We start from the raw sequence: 25,968 nt of genomic DNA, 5'->3' as shown, positions 1-25,968 counted from the left end.
TACATTGTAGTTCTCCTCAGACACACCAGACAGAAGAGGGCACCAGATCCCATGATAGATGGTTGTGAGCCACCATGTGGTTGCTGGGAATTGAACTCAGGACCTCTAGAAGAGCAGTCAGTGCTCTTAACCACTGAGCCATCGCTCCAGGCAGCATATTCTGGTTTTTCTATAGTCATCTTAAAATAGAAATAAGGATAACATTTAGGGTGTGTTAGGACTAGTTTTAAAATGCTAGGAACTAAGGATATAGTGTAAATAAATTGTAATTCCATAATTGGGATTCTATACTTACCTATTCACAGCACAATAGTTTGTTAATTTTTAAAAACCACCTTAGCTTCCATTTATGATTTTAAAACAAATGTTCTGGTTTAAATGATTTCCCCGGGGGCTTTTCAGTACTGTGACATCCTTTCCCAATGTCATTACCATTCCCTTCTGCCCAAACTTTTCAGACACTATTGGCAAGATGCCCTATCCATACATAGCACTGTATACCACAGTAAAACGTGACCCAGCGATGTGGTCCTTGTAGAGAGCGGATCTGAAAGACAGGGAGTGGTCTGGGATGGAAAAGAGGCTCCTGAATGAAAGATCTAAATGCGTCCCGGGGAAGGAGCCTGTGCTCTGTGACAGACACAGGAGTGAGGCGCACACTGAAAACTCTCGCCATAGACCATTTCCTCAGCATCCCTTACAGAGATCACAGGTGGGATTTCTAAAGACCGGGTTAGAGTAAAAGGGAAATAAAAATAATCAAATTTCCAAAGCAAAACAACCTGACCGGTCTCCACCTCGATTCATTCTTTCCCCTTTCGGTGGCCTTAGGTGTGCCTGACGCTGACCGCCAAGCGCATGGCTCGCAAGAACTGCCTGGTGAAGAACCTGGAGGCCGTGGAGACGCTGGGCTCCACGTCCACCATCTGCTCAGACAAGACGGGCACCCTCACCCAGAACCGCATGACAGTGGCGCATTTGTGGTTTGATAAGACTGTGTATGAGGCCGACACCAGTGAGGAGCAAACCACGGGTAACAAGTGGCCCTGGTAGCCAAGAGCGGAGGATTTGGGGTGGGAAGTTTAGGCGATAGATGACGCCAGATAAACAGGAGAGAGCAGGATCGTGGACAGAAGCGGGAGTGTGGGGGCCATAGGAAATATCACGCCGGGCGATGGTGGCACACGCCTTTTTTTTCTTTTCGGAAAACCAAAAAGAAAGAAAGAGAGAAGAGATACCATCTCTGTGCAGTGTTTAGGTGCGAAGATGAAAGTGAATAACCCCTGCTGCGCGCCTTATGTAGCTGAGAATGAGCTTGGCCCTCCCAGTCCCCCTGACTGACCTCCCCCTCAACGTCTAACCCCTTGTTTTAAACTCCGTGTGTTTATAGCTCTTCCTCTTCTTCTTCTTCCCTAGGGAAAACGTTTCCCAAGTCCTCAGACACCTGGTTTTACCTGGCTCGAATCGCTGGCCTCTGTAACCGGGCCGACTTTAAACCCCATCAGGAGTCTGTTCCCATAGCTAAGGTATCAAGTTGAAGTGGAAAGAGGGCACCTCAGTGACTAGTATCACCTGTCTGTCCCCTTCCAGAAAAGTCTGCTTTTCAGTGGTTTTCTACACATACCCTTCCCTCCCCGTTCTGCCTCTCTGCTTGTCCGGATGGTATACCCCTGGGACTTACTGTACACTCCCATCCTTGCAGCGGGCAACAACAGGGGATGCTTCCGAGTCAGCTCTCCTCAAATTCATTGAGCAGTCTTACAACCCCGTGAGCGAAATGAGGCAGAAAAACCCCAAGGTGGCGGAGATTCCCTTTAACTCCACCAACAAGTATCAGGTACAGAACTGACAAAGGTGGCGGGAGAACGGTGGGGGCCATGGACTCGCCAGTGGGGGGAGCTATGCCTTTGCCTCCAGCTTTGGAGCAGGGCACTCGTTCAGGAGCGCTGGCATCCCAACTAACAGGAAGGCTCACCACAAGGAAAGTGACAAACGCTAAGGAGAGAGAAGTAGGTGATCAAGGGAGAGAGTCTGAGCAGAAGGCTCACCCATGTTGCCTGCAAAGAGAGCACGTCATAAAATGCTAAGATGGGCAGAGGCAGCTGAGGCAGGATACTGGGAGTCTCACACAGCTATTAGTCTAAACCAGTGTCTGCTATGAAATTCGCCAGTGTAGACAGCTTATACCCCCCTTCCCTCCATGAAGTCCCTAGGGCAGCCATCATGAGACAGTTAGGAGTCGAATGCACGTGTGTCATATTTTTCTCTTTTTGTTTGTTTTTTGTTGTTTGTTTTGTTTTGTTTTGTTTCCGAGACTGGTTTCCTTTGCGTAGCCCTGGCTGTCCTGGAACTCACTTCCAGGGTTATATTTTTCACCTTCAAAAACATTGATTCATTATCCAGGTAGGTGAGGGAGAGAGGGTGAGTGATGGTCGGGGATACAAATAAGGAAATCCAAAGAAGCTACGCATGGTGGTTCATATAACCTCCACCTATTACCTCAGCAGCTGAGAGAGGGCTGAGGCAGAAAGATTACTCTAAATTTCAGGTAAATTTGACCTATAGTATGAGAGACCCTGTCTTAAAAAGGAGGAGGAAGAAGAAAAGAGGAAGAGGAGGATGAAAAGGAGGAAGGAAGAAGAGGAAGGAGGAGAAGAAGGAATAGGAGGAAGATGAAGAGGAGGAAGAGGAGGAGCAGTAATAGTCCATGCCTAGGGATGGGGGAGGGGATGAGAATCCAAGCTAACTTCAAAGAGGATTTCAGTAGAAAGTAGAGTCCCCTTGCTGAGGCTGGAGGCAGCCTTAAGCTAGTTTGCTCAGGCAATGGTTCCTCCAACTCCTTGAATTTCCATGAAGACCAGACATTTGAGTGTAACAGGGTTACGAAATAAGACTCCTAAGTCAGTTTTGCCCTTCTGTCTTCAGGCATAAACAAAATAACAGTCTATATGGATTTTTAAAACCCAATTACTTGTACTTTCTGATGGAGCACTAAGGGCTAAGTAGATCCACACTTCCCATCGAAACTCGCCTTAGTCACTGTGATAAAAAAGAGCTCCCGGAGCTGCAAAGAAGCTGCAAACTTTATTCCTACTTTTTTTTTCCTGACACTTGGTGGCCTCACTAACCAGACAGGAATTCTGTGGCTTGGCAGAGTGTGAGTAAGGCCTTTGGATGAATTAGGCACCTCTCCCTCCATGTGGTTAAAAATAAAAGTCGAACATATTCATGACATTGTTGGAATGTCTAACAAGGAACCAAGTCCCCCACCAAATTACCATATGAGTGCTTCTGAGCTACTGAATACCATTCAAGTGGCAGAACTGGTCTCTGTGGTACACGGTGTGTGACAAGCCAGCCCCACTGGACTCAGCTCCAGCAGGCACTAGCTCTGACAGGCTTTGAGTGAACTACTATAATTAGCTTGCTCCAAGGGCAGAGACTCCAGTCTTTGAAAGGAATGTGTCTTACTTAGCCTGTTAGTCTCTTACCATCTCTGAAATAGATTGTAGTCTGAGCATTTCTGATTTCTCTTTCTCTCTCCATCTTCTTCATATCTTCTTTATATAATCTTTATTTTGTGGGAGGTGGGGTTCACTGTGTAGCCCTGTATGTCCTGGAACTCACTTTGTAGACCAGGCTAGCCTCAAACTCAGAACCCATCTGCCTTTGCTTCCTGAGTGCTGGGATTAAAGGCATGCACCACCACCACCCTGTTCTTTATGTATTTTTAACAACAACATTTTTGGGGGGACAGGTATGGTGATATATTCCTTTAATCCCAACACTCAGGAGACAGAGCCATGAGGTCCTCTGTAAGTTTGAGGCCAGCCTGGTCTATAGAATAAGTTCCAGGCCAGGCAAGGCTTCATGGTAAAACCCAAACAAACAAACACAACAACAACAACAACAAACCCCCACCTATTTCTTTTTCCTTTCTTTCTTTTCTCTTTTTCTTTTTGAGACAGTGCCTCTCTACATAGCCTGGAACTCATTAATGAAACCAGGCTGGCCTTGAACTCACGGAGATCCACTTGTTTCTGCCTCCTGAGTGCTAGAATTAAAAACATGTACCACCAGGCCCAGCCAAAACCCCCTTTTTTGGGGGGGGTATGTCATGCATTCCACGCAGCTGTCAGGGGACAATCTGTGAGACCAGTCAACTCCTTCTACTGTCAGTCCAGAGACCAACTTCAGGTGTTCAGGTTTGGCCTCAAGCACCTTTATTTGCTGAGCCATCTTGTAAGCCCCCATCTGTAATCTTTTTTATTTTTTAGATTTATTTATTTATTTTATGCGTACGAGTACACTGTGGCTGTCTTCAGACACACCAGAAGAGAGTGTGGTTGCTAGGAACCCAGGAGCTCAAGAATGGAAGTCAGTGCTTTTAACAGATGAGCCATCTCCCCAGCTCCCCCTCCCCCCATCTGTAACCTTGTATCAAGATTTTTATTCCCTGTGACCTGGTTAGTAGAGTGAGGAGCTCTTGTGCTCCCCTGAGCCTTTTTGATTCATTCAACAAATACTCATTGGTCACTGAGAATATTGAGCTTTGTTAATCTTAAACAGCTTCCTCCTTAAACATTGTTTTTCCCTTTTAACGACTTAAGCATATCTTGAACATAACTAGGCATCCTTTAACAAATCAGCTGGAACCACATTTTACGGTCCAGTAGCTCACCCCATTCAACATCCAGGAAATGCAGTCTGGTCTCCTCTGTGTTCCCACAATTCCTTTCTGTTTGCTGATTCTGCCTCCGACAGGGGTCATAGCAGGCAGTTCCCATAAGTCAAAGAAAAGAGGAACTCTGTGGGGTGCAGAGAGATCCAAGGGAACGGCAAACCCAAGCCATCTGATTGCTCCCTCTGCTTGCTCCAGATTCTTCTCATGAACCTACCTTGCCTTGCCTTCTATCATCAGACATCTGACCAGCACGCACACAGCCTCTCAGTGCCATCTCTTGCCTGTAGAAGAATGGCTACAGGGCTAAATTATTTAAATTTTTGCTTCAGTTTCAAAGCTTGAGTTTTGTTTTTGTTTTGCAACTCTTGTAAAAACAAACAAACAAACAAACAAACAAACAAACGGGACTGGAGAGATGATTCAGTGCTAAGAACACTGGCTGCTTTCCCAGGGGACCTGGGTTCAATTCCCAGCACTCAAATGACAGCTCACAAGAGTGTGCAATCCGAGTGACCTGACACCTTCACACAGACACCTGCAGGCAAGATACCAATGCACACAGTAAAAGTCAATAAATCATTAAAAACAAAAATAAAGTAGCCAAGATAAGATATTTTTACTCTATAGAATACTCTATAGGAACTAAGGTTTCGCAAGATCAGGTGGACTTAGCTGAGTTCACAAAGCAGACAAGACATGGATGTGGGCTCTAGAACAATGGACCTTGAGTTCATGTGAGCCATCCAGTCAACAAGGAGGCAGGGAGAAAGAGTACCTGCTGTGCCCTCAGAGAACTTCTGAGAGGATAAGAGATTCCTGTGCAAATGAAGGGGCTGCCCCTCCCCTGCCCCCTTGAGTCTTCACTAGCTTGGTGGAAGGTGGGAGGTGGGTATGAAACCAGTTTCCAGTCTCTTAACCTTCAAACCCTCCCCAGGATTCTTGCCCCCTCCGTCCCATCTGGTTCTACCATTACATCTCTCCCTAGATGTCCATCCACCTTCTGGAAGATAATTCCGAAGCCCACGTGCTGCTAATGAAAGGTGCCCCAGAGAGGATCTTTGATTTTTGCTCCAGTTTCCTGCTGAATGGGCAGGAGTACCCTATGGATGAGGAAATGAAGATGGACTTCCAGAATGCCTACATAGAACTGGGAGGTCTGGGCGAACGTGTGCTGGGTGAGGAGCCAGGGAGAGGGCTTTGAAAGGACACCATTAGAATGGCTATTTGTGGGGTGAACAGCTCAGGGTGTTGGGGTTGTGCCGAGGGACACATTGGGTGACAGCTGAACCCTTCATCTCTTCTGCAGGGTTCTGCTTCTTGAACTTGCCTAGCAATTTCTCTAAGGGGTTCCAGTTTAATACCGATGAGTTAAATTTTCCCATGGAAAATCTGTGTTTCGCGGGCCTCATCTCCATGATTGATCCTCCTCGGACGGCCGTGCCTGACGCTGTGAGCAAATGTCGAAGCGCGGGGATCAAGGTAAATTCCTGCCCTCCCCCAAAGCCCTCCACTCCTCACAGCTTGAAGGAACAAGTAGAACGCTCAGTCTAGAGTAGGCGCCCAATACTCTTGGCCTAATTGATTGCTGCCTCCTTGAGCTTACGGTGTCTGCTCTTCGGAGATGTCAAACAGCCTATCTTGAATTGAGGGTTAAAATCCCCAGGGAAGCTTGAAAAGTCAGCTGTCTAAACTATGCTCCAGACCTTGGGATGACTCTTAGGCATCAGTACCTCAAAAGTTTCTGGAAACTCTAGTGAGTTTGAAACCACTGTCAAACACAGTGCTTCGACCAATGTGTAAATGACCTTTCTGTCTCCCTGTTCCTGCCTCCCCTCCCCTCCCCTCCCCTCCCCTCCCCTCCCCTCCTCTCCTCTCCTCTCCTCTCCCCTCCCCTCCCCCCTCCCCTCCCCTCCCCTCCCCTCCCCTCCCCTCCCCTCTCCTCTCCTCTCCTCTCCTCTCCTCTCCTCTCCTGTCCTCTTCCCCTCTCCCCTCTCCTTCTCTCTCCTCTCTACCCTCTCCTTCCTCTCCTCATCTTGATTCCGTACCTATAGGGCACCTGGAGAACAAGCCCCTATGCCATGTTACCGCTGCCCTACCAACCATAGGGCTGGGCTGGGTTGTGGTACTGCAAGGCTAAAGCCCCTGGAGCTGGAGCCAGGCAATAGTGAGGATGAGGTACAGAGCTGAGGACCTCTCCATGGGTCTGACTTGCAGTGCACAGCTGCAATAACAGGTATAAACCTCTGACCCCCGAGGGAAAGCTAGACACAAAGAGTAAAACTCCACTATAGAGCAGACCCAGGAGTCAAAGTCTTTGATGAGGTGGGCCTTGAACTTCACGGGAAAGCAGGCAGCAATGGGATTTTTCCAGTTCTGAGATTCTGTGTATTCAGGTTTCTAGATCAAAGACTCATACCTGTTTTTTATTTTTTAAATGTTGAATGATTGTGTGTGTGAGTGTGTGTGTGTGTGTGTGTGTGTGTGTGTGTATGTAAGTGTGGATACACACATGCCATGATGCTCATGTGTAGTTCAGAGAATAACTTTTGGAAACCAATTCTTTCATTCCACCTTGTGGGCTTCAGGATTTGAACTCTCGGGTTGTCAGGCTTGCTCAGCAAGTGCTTTTTCTGAGCCATCTCACTGGCCCAAGATTCACAACATAACAGATTAGATATTGATACTTTCTGCTCATACCTTATATTCTGGATCACCTGCATCTAAGACTTAGGAAGAGCTGGCTAGAGCAGGGGAGTTGGAGTCTCTTAGAGGGGAGTAGGTGCTCTCAGTGGGAGCTGCTCTTATATTAGACCTGTTACTGCTGGCAAGTTGTCTGAATAGCGCTTAGTTAAATGATGGTTCACGGGAGTGGAGACTGAAGAAGTGATATGGGAAATTACAACATAGCAAATGTTTAATCACCACCTTAGAAAACCTCGGAGGCAGTGAGTTCTTTGTGGAGATGACATTGTTACAGAACATCTCCATAGAATAATGGATGCTGTTTCCCCAAAGCGCTGGAAGCCCCCATCCCATATCTTGGAAGAAGGCAGTCAGCCATCTGACTTCTCTGAGCTTCGAGGTAGACTGTTGGGAGTGAGGAGTAACATTGTGCATGTAGTCAGCTGCAGTAAAGCTTAAAATTCCAGCTAGCCCGTATAAAAGACACACAATTCAGGTATTTTATTTACAAGCCATAAGCCAGGATTGGGCAGGTTTGGAGCTAATCTTACTTATTTCCCAGCCATATTATCCCTTCTTACTTGCTGTTATTCCTGGCCACGTGCTCATAGTCCATCTCCTCTCATGGCGGCCTCCTCCATTTCCATCTCCTTTCTTCCCTGTATTCAACTTTATTCAAATTCCCTTCCTCTTAGCACCCAAGCGTACCCTCAAGGACATTACACTTCCTCCGGGGAGGTCTGAGTGGCCACCGGTCTCCTTCCGGAGCTTCACATTCCAAGGAGACAGACTGGCTGCTCAGAGTAGCTTGAGACCCTATCTCATGGTAGCTCTCATGAGCTTAGCTTTTCTTTTTCTGTTGAATAAAAGCAAAACAACTCTGCCCCACCCCCAACTCTGGGTCCTTACACTGACTCGAAGAAGATAACTTTCCTTAGGGCAAAATGCTTTTTTGGCAACAGAAAAAGCATTATCTTTCAAATTGAAATTATAAATATACCTCATGTGGATAAATATACCTATGTTGGCAATTTATCTCACCTGGGGAATTTGTGGATCTCTTTGGCAAGAAGAGCCCCAGTGCTCGCCAGCAGGTAGGGAGGCCCAAAGATGTCAAATGAATCAGGATGCCACCACCGCCCGAGGCATAGCCAGCTCCTGATAGTTTGTGAGGACTCTGAGGGCTGACTGTGAGCGAGGAGGCCTCAGTGCTTTCTGAGCTGGCCTTGTTCTGAGCCCGTTTATGGGTTTCTCTACAATGTGTACCTCCTCCTGGACGCTCGCTAACCTGATGGGAAAGCTGGCAGATTCCGTTGAGGGATCGTGACTCATTCTGTCTCCCTGGAGGGAAGTATAAGACAGGTGAACAGCATCATCTTTCAAAATGTACAAAATGTAACTGACACAGAGGAGCTTGTTCTGAAGCAAACCCTTCCAGAGTCAAGCCTCCTGCCCTGCCCCAAGTGGTGGTGACACACAGCTGATGACTGTCACAGACTACAGAATAAAAGAAGTCATATAATTGTTGCATGGCCCCAAAGCCTTTTACAAGGGAATGATAACAGGACTGAGCAGGTAGCCCTATGCCCATGACTTTGAAACAAATGTGATTTTTTAAAAAATTAGAAAATACTCCCATCATATTTATCAGTAAGATTTCAGTAGAATAAAAATACATGTCGCATTATAAGCCTGGTTCCCTCTACAAAGAAACCAAGCTTTGAAAGCTGTCCTAGCGATATAGCTTTCTTACTGACATTTGAAAGTTTCAGATGGTCTGATCTGGGAGAAAAGGGTGGACAGGAACACAAGACTAGTTGGTACCACTCTGTGAGAACATGAGAGGTATAGGTGGCTCCAACATATGGGAAATCAAATCCTTCCAGAACTTAATGAATTCCAAACGCAGCTGCATAGCCTTTACCAGAAAAGGAGCTATTTTTTTGTAGAAGTACACTTCTGTCATATGAGTGCATCTCTTACACGCATATCTGAGTATTTTGTAACATTGTGTCTAAGGAGCTCACTCTTGGGAGAGTTATCCTAGCATTGTTATTTCTCTGAGTGCATCTCATCCATGAATATCCGAGTGTTTTGTAACATTGTGTCTACAGAGCTCACTCTTGGGAGAGTTAGCATTGTATTTTTGCTTCTCTGGCTTGGCATTGGGGTGGTATGGCTGAAGCCACTAGACAACAGTCCCTGTCATGGTCAGACATGGTGAGAGACTAGGAATGCCTGAGGAAGACACGCATGCCTTGAGAAGCAGGTCCTAGGCCACCATTGGTGAGCCCCTGGGAAGTTTGCATTGTGTTGTACCCCAGAATCATCTCACTAAGGACCCAGTCTCAGCCACAGGTACAAGGTAGTCCTCTTACGGTTCCTCTCTAGTTCCCCACTATCAGGCAGCCCTAGCCTGAGCTCCTTGTGATCCACTGTCCTGCAGCAAGGCTGAACGATCACTGTCAGTAGGTTGGGTACCAGCTCAGTGCAATTGCAGCTTAGTTAGCATGCTGTCGTCTTCCACCAAGTCAAGGGTGCTAGGGATGTGGAATGATGGAGTTTGTGAAACTTATAGCCGAGTTCTTTGAGAAAGACCACTCCAGTGTGTATATTCACACCTTGAAAGCTAATAGGCCTCTTCTGGGTCTTTGACCCTGAACGCAGCGAAAGCTGTTACCATCTTCAGGTGTCTCACTGATCCCTCCTGTGAGAGCTTGAAAAATTGTATGGATGCCTGGAGGACATCTGGGAACCTTGAGAAAAGGGGCTCCCTAGGTAGCCATCTTCCCTTCAGTCCTCATCCCTTAATTATTTGTGGATGGCTTATTAAGTGCAGGACCCTGTAGCGGGGCAAAGTGCAGCCCCCTCCCCTTCTCAACATTCTCATTCCAGTGGGGAAGAGATCACGACACAGGCAAGTGCTAAGTGGTAGCATGTGGGAAGAACGGGATGCTAAGGAAGCTAAGAGCACAAGGACCTGATGTTTGGGTGGGAAGAGAATACAATGAGCTTCCAGATTGAAAGTGCAGGGCAAGGCAAGGCAAGGCAAGAAGCAGAGTAAGGTTCTATATGCACTGGGCCCTGATGAAGTTTAGCTAGGTGACATATTATTCTAGGCATCCCTTCGTAATGTTTGGAATGTGTTTGTGTTGTTACTTAAAAGTTGAAAACAGCTTCTGGAACAAAGTGCAATGGAATTCTGATTTTTGTAATACTTCCAAATGACTGGCTTCTTCCTGGGCAATCTAGAACCTGAAGCATCTGTGTCGCATCGTCTGACATCCCTGCCTCCAAGGACTAAATAAACCCTTGATGTGAACGAGTTGTGATCTACTAAATGAGCTACTCTTGGGGGAGGGGCATAAAGAATCCAGAGCTTATCTAAAACATTCTCCTTTTCCTTCCTCCTCCCAATTCAGGTGATCATGGTAACGGGGGATCATCCCATCACAGCCAAAGCTATTGCCAAAAGTGTGGGTATCATTTCAGAAGGTAACGACACGGCGGAGGACATTGCCGCTCGGCTGAATATCCCTATCAGTCAAGTCAATAACAAGTGAGTCCCCGAAAGAACTCAGACCTGACACTTGCACCTCCTGCCAAAAATCACTTTGTGAAGTTCCTGGTTGGGGGGGGGGTCTCCTGCAGCAAGAAGGATTGTGGGGTTGACACTCTACCAAGTTAAATATAACAGAAAAGTAACTAGGTAATTAGGTCACTGGGCTTTCAGAGGAAACAGGAAAAGATAGAGAGCCAAAGGCAGGAGTGGCTGACAAAGAGGGTCAAGGATGGGATGAGTCAATCTGAGGACAGCACACACTGGGAACAAGGAGAGTGGGTAGGAAAGAAACCAGAACTTAAGAGATCAGTAGAGACTGCTGGAACCTGAGGTGAGGCCTCAGCGCTTTGATCGAGCCTTTGGAAACTCCTTCCCTTAGGTCTGTTAAAGCCATTGTAGTGCACGGCTCAGAACTGAAAGACATGGAATCCCAACAGCTGGACGACATCCTCAAGTCCTATAAGGAGATTGTCTTTGCCCGGACCTCTCCTCAGCAGAAACTCATCATTGTGGAGGGGTGTCAGCGACTGGTAAGGGAGCTAAGGGGCCCTGGGGAGCCTGACTGAGTCCAGCCACAAAGCCAGCAGGGGAACACATGGAATGGGTAGGAAGGTACTGGAGGGAATCCCATCTTGAACCTGGTTGATCGCCTTCAGTTTGAAAGCTCTCTGAAGGCTTAAATAGCTCACAGGAACAGAAGACAGGGCTGAGCACAGTTAAACACGACTGCAAGATACTGAAATCGAGTTGACCTTTGGGACTGATCCTGAATCTAACACACATTTTTTTTTCACTCTTGTCTGGATTTCACCAGGGAGCCATTGTGGCAGTGACTGGTGACGGGGTGAACGACTCCCCCGCACTGAAGAAGGCTGACATCGGCATTGCCATGGGCATCACAGGCTCTGATGTCTCTAAACAGGCGGCTGACATGATCCTTCTTGACGACAATTTTGCCTCCATTGTGACAGGCGTGGAGGAGGGTGAGGAGGAGGGTACCTGATGGCTGGATTTGGTCCTTTGAGTGGGGCTTAAAGTACGTTACCTTCATTACCTATGGTTACCGTCCAACCTCCCAATCCTGTACGGACCGCAAGAAATTAGAGGACAAAGCCTTGAACATTCCATCAGCTTGGGCTGGAGGAAGATGGTTTGTCGACTACTCATCCAGCAGGTGTAAAGCCCTAGGCTTAGGTCCCAACACCACATAGAATACTTATTACCCCAGCGCTCAGATGATGGAGGCAGGAAGGTCAGTCATCCTTGGCTACACAGCAATTCTGAGGCCTGCCTGTGTAAAATGGGAGACCTTATATTAAAGAAAGAAAGAAAGAGAGAGAGAGAGAGAGAGAGAGAGAGAGAGAGAGAAAAGAAAGAAAAAGATTCAGCTAATACTTAAGTGTTCTTTTTAAAGACGAAGTTGGAGCGTTGTTCAGATTTGCCAGGGAGACTGAGACCCTGGCATACATCATATCTTCTTTATGGGCTTGCTAGGATTCCCATGTACTTACTTCAATACAGTTTTCAGAGTGAGGTAGCCATTGCCTCGAAAACTGAATGCTTCAGTCTTCAGCAGGGCCCCAGAGAAACTTGTTTGTCTGAATGATTCGGACCTGCTAAGACCAATCGGAAATTATCTGCAAAGTAACTGCATGAACTCAATCACCCTCAGTCCAGAGAATTCCAAAGAGAATGCCGACTGGAACAGAGCCCCATGAGGCTCCCCATAAGGCTGCATGCTTCGGTCCCTTATTTCTGTCTGAAGCTATCTTACTAAAACATACCAATCCACTTTATTGTATTCTGGTATGAATCTGACAGTTTGCACATTATTTTAAATCTACTTAATTCAATAAATTTTTCTGAGCGCCATTTGCAAGATGACTATACCCAGGACAGGAGACAAAGACACAAATTCCTGCCCCTGAACAACTTTCTTTGTAGTGGGGAGAGACAGACAATGAACAAGGCAGATTTCACAGAAAGTTAAAGCAATAGGGAGAGAGAGAGAGAGAGAGAGAGAGAGAGAGAGAGATAGTTAAGGGAAGAAATGACAGCCTGTGGAAGAGTAGCCAAGGCTAGACCCAGCCATCTTGCAAGGCATAAGTGTCACTCAGAGTAGCCAAGGCCAGACTCAGCCACCTTGCAAGGCAGGAGAAGCAGCACTCAGAGGGATAAGCAAGGTCACAAGTTAAAGCAGAAAAATAAGATTCAAACCCAAGCTCCGGTTCTTTCCATTCCATCTTCATCTTGCAAAGACTTTAACACTGGTATTTTCAGCCACCTCCAGGATTAACTCTGCCCAACTCTGCCCAAATTTCAGAGATCAGGTAACACTAGCCATGGTGAATCCAAGAACAAAACGTACGAAGTCTGCCCATGGCTAATAAACCATGGCTTGACTTGACAGGCACACAGTTTGCAGAGAAATCACAGGCCCCCACCCCCATCTCCCCACCTCCACCCCCACCCCACCCCCACTCCCAAGGTCTACGACTTCCCAGCATTTTCATGGATCACCCCTTTCTAGCAACTCCTCTTCCCAGGAGTCAGTTTGTCAGAGGTGTGTGTCCTCTGGCTGTTTCTCCTCTCCAGGCCGCCTCATCTTTGACAACCTGAAGAAGTCCATCGCATACACCCTGACCAGCAACATCCCTGAGATCACCCCCTTCCTGCTGTTCATCATCTTAAGCATACCCTTGCCTCTGGGCACCATAACCATTCTCTGCATCGACCTGGGCACTGACATGGTGAGCGCCAGGTTTCTCTTTGGGGATTCCTACGATCTGATCCATCGAGTGTAGGAAAAAAACCATCCTGTGACAGGACAGCTCTAGAGTGTCTTCTGAACCCCGCATACCTGTCATTCCCACCATCCATCCTCCAGGTCCCTGCTATCTCCCTGGCTTATGAATCACCTGAAAGTGACATCATGAAAAGGCTTCCACGGAACCCCAAAACGGACAATCTTGTGAACAACCGTCTTATTGGCATGGCCTATGGGCAGATTGGTGAGCCTAGGGAAGTGCAGGGGTGAAGGGGTGATGGAGGGTGACAGTGGCTGTGGCTGGCCATTTAGACACCTCTGTTTAGAAGTCAGGGGGAACAGTGTTTCAAAAAAGAAACGACTTGGCTCTGGGACCACAGAGAACCGTTGATCTCTGAGCTGCCCGTACAGACCAGCAGTAAAGGGGAAAACCTACATAAAGTGACAGTGCCCCTTCCCATATGTGAAGCAAGGAGTAAAGAGATAACACGCTACAGTAGCTCTGAAGTCCTTCTGACAGCTGTAGGCGCTGTGCTTATACACATACCTCACACAGACACATGATTAAAGTTAAAAATGTTTCTAAAAAGAGTCTATGATCCAAAGATGACCCTGGATGGACCAAAGCAAGACCAAAATCCAGTGAGGCCAACTCTAAATCCTATAGCTCTATGATTCGTGCCAGAGGGCTTAAATAGCTCTGCTCTGCAAGCTTAACATGGTTAGAAACAAATGTCAGGATTTTGGAAGCAAGTCTCAGAGATGGCAAGATCGGGTCGCCGATGACAAGAATCTTCGTCACTATGCAGAGACACGCTAACCAGCTATGATCTGCCTTTTGGGACCATTCTCTGAACAGACTCTCCTCCCTGACGACTCTGTCTCTCACAGGGATGATACAGGCTCTGGCTGGATTTTTCACCTATTTTGTGATCCTGGCGGAGAATGGTTTTAAGCCTCTTGATCTTCTGGGTATCCGTCTATACTGGGATGATACACAATTAAATGACCTAGAGGACAGCTATGGGCAGCAGTGGGTAAGTGAAAAGGGGAGGATCTGGATCGGAACTAGTCAGACTGAGGGAGTCACCCAAGTGTGGTAGTATAATCCCAGCACTTGGGAAGCTATGGTAGGAGTACCACAAATGGAAGGCTCATCTAGGCAACATAGTAAGTTCAAGGTTAGCCTAGGCTATATGCTATGAGACTTTGTCTCAAAAAAATGTGTGTTCAAATCTTAGGTGTTGAAAAAAGATACTTTTAATATACACTGTGGCTTCAGCCAGTTGACCACCATGAGGCAGTCAGAAGTCCATGCTCCCATGCTCCAGGAGTCAGCGATGCCTAGAGTTCTTACCACTCACAGTACCAACACCTCCCCAAAGCTCAACCCAAGCTCTTGTTAGTTTTACATTCTACATGTCTTCCCCACAGTCAAGGTGTGGCATGATTCTGATTTATAGTACAAGAAATCTATTTAAAAATAATTTTAAGCCAGGCCATGGTGGCGCACGCCTTTAATCCCAGCACTTGGGAGGCAGAGGCAGGCAGGTTTCTGAGTTTCGAAGACAGCCTGGTCTACAAAGTGAGTTCCAGGACAGCCACAGCTGTACAGAGAAACCCTGTCTCGAAAAACCAAAAAAAATTAAATAAATAAATAAATAAATAAATAAATAAATAAATAAATTTACACAACAAGAACTTCTCTTAGATACTGAAGACATATAAAGAATTATAAGAATGGGTTGACAACAGTTGTTTGGCATCTCCACCATGTTGGGGTCCTGTGCAAGTCGGGCTTCACTTTCATAGCTTCATACAATGGCCTCTCAGGGCTTTTCTGCATGGACTACCTTGTCACATACCTGGCCTCAGGGGCTCTCTATATCCACAGAACATTCCACACACCTTTTTCTTTCCTTCATGGCCTTAAAGCCAACATCATGTAAATGACAACTTGGGACAAATCCTGTCCCCCTTGAATGTCATTTGCAGCAGCTTCTGTGACTGCTTTTTAGAAGCAGGAAATTCCCTAGGCCTTTTCCTTCTGCAGGGTGGATGCTTGGCTTCCTTGCGAGGTCTCACCCTGAGGGCACCCCTGCCTCTGTCCGGATGTAGGTCAGGTCTCTCCTCAATCTCCTTATGCCTCTCAGCTCAAGCCTTGGAGGCCAACATTCAACTTCCTGGTAATTCCTTTTCTCCTCAAGCCGTACATTTTCTATTTCTCTTTTTTTCCCACTTGCTCTTTTTCATTGTTGACTTACATAAGAGTAATTACTAATAATTACTAATAAAGTCAATATTAGGCTATCTCGAAATCTCCCCTGCCTAAGGAATTGTTCTGTTACTTTTAAATTCAGTTCTTAGGATGAGGGCAGAAAACAGCCACCATCTTTGCCAAAATATCACAGGAACGGACTGTGGTCCAATGGCCTTCTTCTCTCAGTCCCCTTGACCTGGGCATCCATGATCCACATAGGTTTTGACCCACTACTGTCTTCCAAACTTCTGCTCAATTGGCCCAGTAAGCTCTGCTTGCAGCATTCAGTCACATTCCTAGTCCAAAGTGCCAAAGTTTTCTTTCCTTTTGCCTTCACGAAAACCACATGGTCAGGTCTAACACAGCAATATCAACTTCTGTTTCAGTCATATTATTTCTCTTCTTTTTCTTTTCTTTTTTTTCTTGTATGTTTATTTTATGTGTGGTTTTGCTTGTGTGGCCCACAGAGGTCAGAAGAGGTCATTGGACCTCCTGGAATGGAGTTAAGCATGGCTGTGAACTGCCACATGGGTTCTGGGAACTGAACTGCAAGAGCAACAACTGCTCCTAACCACTGAGTCATCTCTTCAGCCCCTCAGTCATTTTTCCATTGATGTGATAAAACACCATGACCAAGAAAACTTAAAATAAAAAAAAAAAAGAAAAGTTTATTCTAGGCTTACAGTTCTAGAGGGTTAGAGTTCATGATGGCAGAGCTGTGAGCTTCCCCACCCAGAAAGTGTACTACTTACAGTTTTAAAGTAATAGTTCCTTATCTTTAAAAAAAAAAACTTTCATTAATCCTACTTATCACAACCTATATTAGAAACTGACCCAAGACCTTGGGATATGACAGGAAACCAAAATGATCAAGTCATGAGCTCCTTCCCATGTAGACCAAGGATGGCCTCTAAGTCGATACCTACCTCTTGCTTCTGCCTCTCAAGGGCTGGGATTAAAGGTGTGGTCCACCACACTCAGCCTATAAAACATGGGTCTTATGGAGCTTACTCTAGTTATGGGAGAAAAGAGGTGTGTGTGTGTGTGTGTGTGTGTGTGTGTGTGTGTGTGTGTGTGTGTGTGTGTGTGTGTAACACATCAGGTTAACAGATTTTAAGTAAGTCCAAGGGAGACCTGAAAATATTGAAATTGAGATACTGGAGTGAGATAGAAGGATAAACATGGAAGACAAATATGCCTGAAATTTAAATTGCAGAAAATCTCTAGGTATTGGAAAGGGTATAGGATAATATCTATCCTGTGCAGGCAAGCTGCCTACGTAGAGTTGTGGAGGAGAACAGAATTAGGGGGGGGGATAAAAAACCTGGGAAGCCATGGCAATGGAAGATTATTCATAAATATGAAATGTAGATCTCAAAGAGAGAGAGAGAGAGAGAGAGGCCAAGAGAAGAAGTAAAGAAACAGTGAGCCAGACACTAAAGTCTCTAAGCAATGGCAGGGATTGGCACAGATGGTGGTGCAGAGCTGGCGGGCACACAAATATGCTGGCTAGCCTTGGCCTTGGTTCCATGTTTGACTCAACAAGTTTTCCCGTCTGTTTTGTTTGCTTGTTTGTCTGAGACAATGTTTTACTAGGCAGAGCAGACTAGTTTTGAATGTAGAGGTCCACCTGCCTCTGCCTCCCAGATGCTGGGATTTCAGTTGCACACCACCTTAACCTTAGTTTTCTAATCATTGAAGGCTTTTTCTATCCAAATACAACTTGTGATACATCCCAAGTGGTTTTACAGTTAGTAGCTTAATAGTGTGCAAACCTACCTACTAATTTCTTATTGCCTATATTTAGAAACATGTTGTTTTGTTTTAGATGTGGGGTCTTTCCTCCAGTTTTTCCCCCAGGGTAATTTGGATGCACCTCCTCTGTGTTCCTACAGCATTCTTGGCTCCTCTGCTGTAACTTATCTATTGCATTGGCATTGTTAGCATAGTTATGCCTCCTACCAGATTCTAAGTCCCTTACACATACAATATAAAGGAGAGAACCAAGAGATGAATGAGGGAGTTCTCCTGGGCCTTGAACGAGCTAGGCAAGCACTCTGCAACTGAGCCGCAGCCTAGGGCTTCTGTCTACCATTCTTCTCAGACATTTCTCCCCCCCCCCTTTATTCATATTGCCCTCTGGTTCTCCCTTCCTTTCTGACTTAAGACCTCTGGACTCTGCTGGCCTAAGTCCACCTTCTTTTAATCATAGTCCTAATTTATTAAGAACTTACTGAGGTGTGCTACATAATTCTTAATAGGCAAAGTATGGTGAAGGGATCCAGAGAACTTTGAGTCAGGTAGGGAAAATACACAAACACTATAAGAAAGACAGCTATGTGCACAGAGCTAGAGGCATCCAGAGAATGCAAGGCTCAGACTCTGGGTCCTGAAAGACAAAAAAGACAAGGAACTCTTGGATGTATATCTAAACTTCTTACTGACCCAGATGCCACTTTTTTCTCATCCTACCCCCAGACCTATGAGCAGCGGAAGGTGGTGGAATTCACATGCCAAACGGCCTTCTTCATCAGTATCGTGATTGTGCAGTGGGCTGACCTCATCATCTGCAAGACACGCAGAAATTCACTCTTCAAGCAGGGCATGAAGTGTGTGTCCACGTATTGCTACCAAATCCCTCCCTGCCCCCTCCCCCCACGCTTGAACATGCCCTTTACTCGACTTCTCTTCCTGTCTATTGCACTTATCACTCTGTCTTCCCAGAAACAAAATCCTAATATTTGGACTCCTTGAGGAGACAGTCCTGGCAGCTTTCCTGTCCTACGTTCCAGGCATGGATGTGTCCCTGCGGATGTACCCACTCAAGTGAGTAAAGCGAAGGGGTCCCAGCCCAGATTAGTGGAGCTACCCTCAGGGACTTGCGAGGTCCTTTCACACTCAAATACACGGCCTTTATTTATGGCGGTATCGGAGACTATGTCAGGAGATCACAAGCTGCTGGACTTGCATATTCAGCAGACTTAGCAGTGTTTAATTGAGTGGAATTTTATGACGGCATCTGACCAAGCTGGGCAAGGATACATGAGTCTCGGTCCTAATATAATCATGGCAATAGTCTAATTTACCAGGTAGAGTGGCACATACCTATAATCCTAGGAGACAGAAACAGAGGCATCAGGAATTCAAGGGTATTCTTGGTGACATTGTACATTTGAAGGCCAATCTGAGATAGAAACCCTGTCTCAAAACAAAGAGCCAAATTTATAGCTAGCTTAACTAATTCTTTTGCATATATATATGCATGTATGTATGTTTTAATGTGAACATACGCACCTGATTATTATTCCAGAATCCCTCTTTCTCTCTCTGCCAAACTCCTACCTCCTATTTCCTGCCTCAGCTCATGGGCCAAAGGCTTTTTTTTATTGACAGGTGAGTGCTTTTACACAGTACACAGGAGATTCTCTCTGCACATATGTGAGGCTCTGGGGTTGTGCTCCAGCACTGGAAAAATTTGGAATCTGGCAGTGTTGAGGATTACAGAGAACTTGGTTTTAAGCACTGGGCATATCTGTCTATGGAGAATCTTTTACTGATAGCATCTATACTTTCGTTGCTGAAGATGTCAATAACAAATGGAAATGAGACGACTGCACTCTGTAGGCATCTTGGACACAGCACTTGTACCTAGTATTATTATTCTGTGTGCCCATTCAGCTCTTCTTTCTGATCTCTCTGAACTCTTCAAGATAAAAGAGCAGCATATAACCATTTTTATTTCCCCTGTATCTTACACAGATCCAGGGTACACATATAACTGTTGTTCAATGAATGGAAAAGTATTTGTATGTTACTGGTGTGTATAGTACATTATATTTGTGGTGTGTGTAGCAAATGAACCCTGGCCTATGTCTGTACTGTCCAATATGGTTGCCGCTCTCGATGTGTGACAACTGAGCTCTTGATTAGTATGACTAAAGAGCATGAAATGCATATTTATAATTTTAATTTTAACTCAGAGTTAAAAAATAAAGCAACAACCAGGTAGTGGTGGTGCACACTTTTAATCCCAGCACTCAGGAGGCAGAGGCAGGTGGATCTCTGAGTCTGAGGCCATCCTGTTCTGCAGACCCCATTTTTAAAAAAAATATTTTTTAAAAGAAATGAAAGGAAAGAAAGGATAAGATAATTTTACTCTTTTAGAGATGGTATTTCCTTTTAGCCATTTGAAAATCACATTATAAAATGTGGTGGGATGCATGCCTAGGATCCCAGCACTTGAGAGATGGAGCCAGAAAGATCAGGAGCGTCTAGCCCTGCCTGACATCACAGCAAGTTCAGGGCCAGTCTGGATGCTGAGATCCTGCAGAGATGGGTGGGGAAACACTTGGTGACTGAGTTAAGACAGGTGAGCAGAACAGGACGCCACCAGATTTCCAAGGTTTAGTATTAAAAGAAGAATTCAAGCTATCTGAGAAGTCATGTTTATGTTGGTTAGCATTGGGGGTATATACCTGTATCACAGCACTCAAAGGCTGAGGCAGGAGGATCTCAGGTTTGAGGGCAGATTGGCCCATCTGGAAAGACTGTGTTTTAAAACCAAACAGAGCAAAATAGTGTTTATAGTGATTACACACATGTTGAAGTGGTACTTTGATATATTAGTTAAGTACATTTATATTTTTATAATTGATATATTGATTTAAATAATAAATATATATTTAATTATATTGATATATTAGATTAAATTATTAAAATTTATTTCTCATGTTCCACTTATCTTAATATGGGCATTAGAGAACTTAGATTTTACATGTGGTTTGCATTATATTTTTCTCTTTTTCCATTTTTTTCTATGTGTGTGCATGTCGGTGTGTGCATATGATGTGTGTTCCCATAGAAGGGCAGGTGCACATGTGTTACAGCACACATGAGAAGGTCAGAGGACAAGGGCTGGCCTTAGCCTTTACCTTCCAGCTTGTTTGAGCCAAAAGTCTCCCTTGTTCACAGCTGTGTGTACTAGGCTAACTGGTCTACCTGACACTGTATCTTCTCCTGCCCCTGCCTCCCATCCCCCGTTGGGGGATTACAGAGGCTTGTGCTAGTGCGTCTAGCTTTTACACGAATTCTAGGGACCCAAAAACAGGTGATCAGGCTTGTGCAGCAAGCACCTAACCCACTGAACCATTATCTCCAGCCATCTCCCAGCCCTTGCATTGTATTTCCATTGAACTACTGAACAGTGCTATTGATTTATACCCTGCTCTCTATGACACTCAAGGGTATAAAACTCGTTAAATCCATCTTCCTGTCCCCTCATTATAGAAGAGGCACAAAGAGGAAAAATTCAGTGTCTATTTTGCCATATGGAAGTACATGTAAACACACGTGAGTAAATGTATCAATTGCCTTCTTCAGCAGTAAGACTTAGAGTATGCAGAGAAAAGCAACAGGAGGAAGAGGGGGCTCTCAGCAACTCAGTGTCAGCTGGCAATAAACTACATTAATTCTGCACATGACATTTATCAAATGGCCACTGGCATTGTAGATATCTGTCTTGTGACTTTCCTCTCTGCCCCCAGTCGCTTAGCACTAGGGCTCTGACCTCCTCAAATGGAAAATCAACTGTATCTCAGTTTGCCTCCCCATCTTCACCACCCAGCTCAGTCTCCATGGTTCCTCCGCACCATTGCTGCTGGCTCGTGCCTTCTCTGGCTCGTGCCTCTTGAGCCACACTGACTGACTCTTGCTCTCTGCAGGATAAACTGGTGGTTCTGCGCACTTCCCTACAGTGTTCTCATCTTCGTCTATGATGAAATCAGAAAACTTATCATCCGGAGACGGCCTGGTGGTAAGGCTACCTACCCTGGATCCTGCCCTCAAGTGGTCACTGGCCCTCTCATGAGCTTTCCCATCCCATCTGCTCCCTCCACAGCCACTGACTTTCTCTACCTCACTGTCTGTCCTTTGCTCTTCCTGGACCCTGGTCCTCTACTCCTGACCTCACGTGTTCCTCCCAGTGCTTGGGGCCCTGCTGCACATGACAGCCTCTCCACTTGCTTCTTGTCTGCATAGCTCTTCTGCTGTCCTTCTCTCTGCTCACTTGGTCTCTTTTCCACAGGATGGCTGGAGAAGGAGACGTACTACTAACTGCCTCAGAGAAAGATCTTCACACGACATTGGTCTCACGAGAGCCAGGACTGAGTATAACAATGACACCTGAGATAGAGCTGAGCAGGGGCCCCTGTTGTATGGGTTGAATTGACTCTGGATGAGAGAGACACATTCCTGGGGCTGGAGGAAGAGTCTCTGGTAGGAGATGGAATAGGTTGGGAGAAAGAAAGCCCAGCCTGTTCTGCCTAGGGTCCAGCGAGTATGTGCAGTCTTGTTACATCCAGCAGCCTGTCTAGAGATAAATGCTTGGAACAACCCTCAGGTTACTTGGTGTGCAGAAGTCTGTTTTGGAGGGAACAGAGTTCAGCGAAGCTCCCTTCCTACACATACATTGTAATTAGTCAAAGGGACCTCAGGGACCTCAGAAGAGACTAAAAATGTACTAGAATCCAGCATCTGGGGCTAGGTGTGGGGGCCCACAGTCTTAATATACCAGCATTTGGAAGACAGGGACAGGTGAATCGCTGTGAATTTGAGGCTAGCCTGTCTACCTGGTGAGTTCCAAGCCAGGCAGGGCTACATTGTGAGACCCTGGCTTTAAAAACAGAAAATCAGGCATATTTAACCCTGAAGGGTATTTCCTATTTTAAGATCGATCTGTGATGTCTTGTCAGTGTAAGGGACAAATAGCTGCCCTCAAAGTCTAGCTAGAAACAGATACTGCAAGGGAGACAAGAGCAGCTGAGCTACATATTGTTAGGGGTACCACGGCACTCATATCTGTACCCATGCTTGGGGCTTGTGGGGCTAAATAATCTAGATCCTGACTTGCATTTTCTCAGACCAGACTACAGGCCATAGCATTGTTCTAAAGGATACCTAATAGCATCAGATCTAGCAAAGCTCACTGACTGGGGAATGGCAGGGTGGGGTAGGGTGGGAGGGTTCCCTCCTCTTCATGTATATGGGGCAGACTGTGATTCCTGCCCTTTAACCCTGTCATTGACATCTCTACGCTAGCTATCCCATCCTTTAGCCTTTTCTCTCTGGTACAGCCTCAAAGCAGGTTACACGCAAATACTAGGCAAATAATGTATCACTGAGCTACATCCTGAGCCTGGGACCCAAGCTCTTTATTGGTCTGGTCTTAGTAAAAAAGAACAAGAAGCCACCCCCCCACCCCACCCCCGCCCACCTTCCTCTCTAGATTCTTCTTCCCTTGTCTTGCCCCCTCTCCAACTCATTTCTGCTCATTGAGCCTCTCTGCTTTGCCTGTGACTCTCGTTCACTTCAGGAACTTTTTAGAGATATCCGGCCAAATGATACAGAGGAATGCTGAGGAAAACCAGGGGAAACCGGGGAAAACCAGCAGCTGTTACCAAAATGCCACCTCCCCGCCCCCACCCTTCTCCCCCCCCCCCGGGGGGGGGGGCAACTGCACACTTTCTGGCTTTGGGCCAAGGACCAAACCCACCATCAGTTCTTGGGACCATATTCCCTCCATTGCACAGTAGTTCCTAGAGGAAACCAGGGGCCCCCATCCCAGAATGTGTATCCTTAACCACTTTTCAAACTTGTCTTATAGTGGTAACTCGGACCCAACACAGTTACAAACAAGGCTAAATAAAATAATAAATAAGTGGGATACTGGTAGAGGACTGTGGCTGGCAGACACAACAAAGAAAGAGGAAACAAAACAAGAAACCCTCCCACTGGAAGGTGTAGCCAGCCCCTCTTTCTCTATGTCAGGCCCCTTTCTCAGAGCTTTCCTTCCACTCCTCCCGCTTCTAGTGCAAGGTCTCCTGGGGACAGAGCTAGATCAGTGTGGGGTCCACCTCGGCTGCTGACAGGGCTGAAACAGACCCTGGAAGATGGAAGCAGGGGTGGGGAGGTGTGTGAGTGAGATGGGGAGGGGGAGGGGGAGGGACCAGCTCCTCAAGTTTCAGTAGTGAGGAGCTTTGAGTGTCTGGTGGGTTAAAAATACAGACGCCCCAACTCAGGGTCATTTGATACGGGGAGCTGAGGCGTGTTAGATCCAGAGGCCTGCACTCAGGCAGCCTGGAAGGAAGGGGGCTGAGGAGAAAGAAGAAAGGAAAGCATGAGAGAGGAGGCCTAGAGTAGTAGTGTGGGAGCTGAAGAGAGTAAGGGTGGAAGTGGGGCCGTAAAGGGCCAGAAGAACGGAGTGGTGGCTGCACAGACAAGGAGGCGCTGAAGCAGTCAGGGTCACCACCAGAGTCCTGTCTGGCTCCTAAGGTTCAGTTCACAGTGGAAGAGGTCTGGTGTGCCAGTGTCCGTTCAGATAGCTCCCTCTCCCCAGAACCCTGAAGAAATGAGACACCATGGCTGGATCATCTACTGAGCAGGCCTGCCCGTCACTCCTGGGTGGCCTCTGCAGCCACGGGTGTAAGCTCTGCCTGGCACATCAGTCACTCTCCTGGGAGATGAAGAGACAGGATTCTGAGATCTCCTCAGCTCCAGTGCCATGCTTGGGCTACCTCTGGCCTCTCCCACTACAATGTCAGCTGTCCCTCTTGGATCCACTCCTGACATGTTCTTAAGAATGCTAAATTAGCTATATAAGGTCTGCCCCATGGGAATGCAAGATGCTATTCTGCTAGCATAACTTTATACTTCTTCCTAGATGCGAATTAAACGCCATCCTTCTAGAATGAGAAGTACGTTGCACTGTGGACATGGAAGTCTGACTTTATTGTGATCTCCCCCTTGAGCCCTCTTGAGCCTCAGTTTACCTAAATATAGTATGAGCCCTAGAAGGCCATGCAGGAGTCCTTGCTAAGTACTCAAAGCTTAATTCAACTCTTCACCTCTAAGCTAGGACCCTAAAAATGACAGCCTTCGTACCTCCAGCTCAGCTGTGTGCCTCAGATGCACAGAATTAATCCACAGCGTCCGATAAGGGCACAGGGTCCACCTCTTCCTGTTTACCTCGAGTTAACTTTTTCCCATACTTATACCGGATCATCTGTCCTTGTCAAAGACATAGGAATGAATAGTAGCTATTAGCTCTCTATAGACCTGTGCAGTCTGAGGAATCCTCCCAGCCCCTTATGCCCTAGAATCAGAGTCCCACGGGATCAGGCCAGAGCCCTCAGAGGAGGAAGCGCCACGAAGCAGTGGGCAGTACAGGCAGAGAAAGCCCAAGTCGCCATCACTACAGGATGGAACTCGGGCCAGCCCTGTCCTTCCCCCTGCATTCCTGAGTTGGGACTGTTGAGTGAAGCAAAGGAAACTGACTGGAGCTAAGCCAGGATTCTGGTCTTGGACTCCGCTCCATCTTTTATTCAGAGAATGATCTCATCCTTGGTCCACGGTCTTTAAAGGGAACTGCACGGGGGTTTCTTTCCTGGAGCCTGGAATGCGCTTTTATTGCTCATGTCTCGTCCATAAGATCAAAGAAATAGGCTTTACCTATAGAAGACTGCTGGATTTTAGGAGTTAGAAATACCACATTCTCTCCTGTATTATCAGTTTAGCCTCTGGCCCAGAAGGTGTCGTCCTTGCTACCTGTACTTCTTTCTGATAGGCCTTGTCCTACTCTGGGATCCCTGGATACCCTACATCCCCCCTCCTCCAGCCCCAGCCTCACTTACCCCTAACTCATCTGGTCTTATTTTTAGATCCGGCATCTCTCTCTCTCCCTTTCTTAATATGGCGATGAGCTCTTAGGCCTGCATGGGGCCAGGGGCTAAGGAGTCCTGGACACTGGGGGAGGGGGAAGGAACCAGCTGCTGGGAGGGAGCCTAGGGAAGAGGTATAGGAGGTGAGAGGATTCAGGCTCTCATGGAGCTGTCCTGGCCTCAGAAGGTTATCCATCCCTCCTGCCAACCACAGAGACATATTTAGACAGGACCAGGTGGGGACGGAGGGGGTGCCAGTTTCAAGGGGCAGCTCCGGTTCCCTCCCCGCCCCTGCTCCTA

General features: G+C 46.6%; 1 protein-coding gene and 1 pseudogene across 2 annotated transcripts in view; one reads left to right on the top strand and one right to left on the bottom strand.

Moving 5' to 3' along the window:
* The window catches only part of Atp1a4 (ATPase, Na+/K+ transporting, alpha 4 polypeptide), a 34,917-nt gene extending 12,561 nt beyond the window's left edge, over nt 1–22,356 (top strand). Inside the window, exons 1-16 of one of the 2 annotated variants that reach the window (XM_006496874.2) lie at nt 507–712; nt 832–1,033; nt 1,417–1,526; nt 1,703–1,837; nt 5,670–5,859; nt 5,991–6,163; nt 10,789–10,925; nt 11,308–11,458; nt 11,743–11,911; nt 13,524–13,678; nt 13,816–13,939; nt 14,587–14,732; nt 18,434–18,564; nt 18,680–18,781; nt 21,676–21,767; nt 22,038–22,356. In XM_006496874.2, coding sequence (XP_006496937.1) covers nt 572–712; nt 832–1,033; nt 1,417–1,526; nt 1,703–1,837; nt 5,670–5,859; nt 5,991–6,163; nt 10,789–10,925; nt 11,308–11,458; nt 11,743–11,911; nt 13,524–13,678; nt 13,816–13,939; nt 14,587–14,732; nt 18,434–18,564; nt 18,680–18,781; nt 21,676–21,767; nt 22,038–22,066 — 2,187 coding nt within the window. In that variant the 5' untranslated portion in view covers nt 507–571 and the 3' untranslated portion in view covers nt 22,067–22,356. Of the gene's footprint in view, nt 1–506; nt 713–831; nt 1,034–1,416; nt 1,527–1,702; nt 1,838–5,669; nt 5,860–5,990; nt 6,164–10,788; nt 10,926–11,307; nt 11,459–11,742; nt 11,912–13,523; nt 13,679–13,815; nt 13,940–14,586; nt 14,733–18,433; nt 18,565–18,679; nt 18,782–21,675; nt 21,768–22,037 lie in introns of those variants that run through there. The other variant, NM_013734.1, reaches the window with a different exon arrangement.
* Nucleotides 18,564–19,625, bottom strand: Gm4816 (predicted gene 4816; annotated as a pseudogene).
* Nucleotides 22,357–25,968: the final 3,612 nt, after the last annotated feature.

The sequence above is a fragment of the Mus musculus genome, chromosome 1 (genome assembly GCF_000001635.26).
Source record: "Mus musculus strain C57BL/6J chromosome 1, GRCm38.p6 C57BL/6J".
Taxonomy (NCBI): domain Eukaryota; kingdom Metazoa; phylum Chordata; class Mammalia; order Rodentia; family Muridae; genus Mus; species Mus musculus.
Note: the sequence above shows the minus strand (reverse complement) of the source record. Positions and strands in the feature narration are given on the sequence as shown.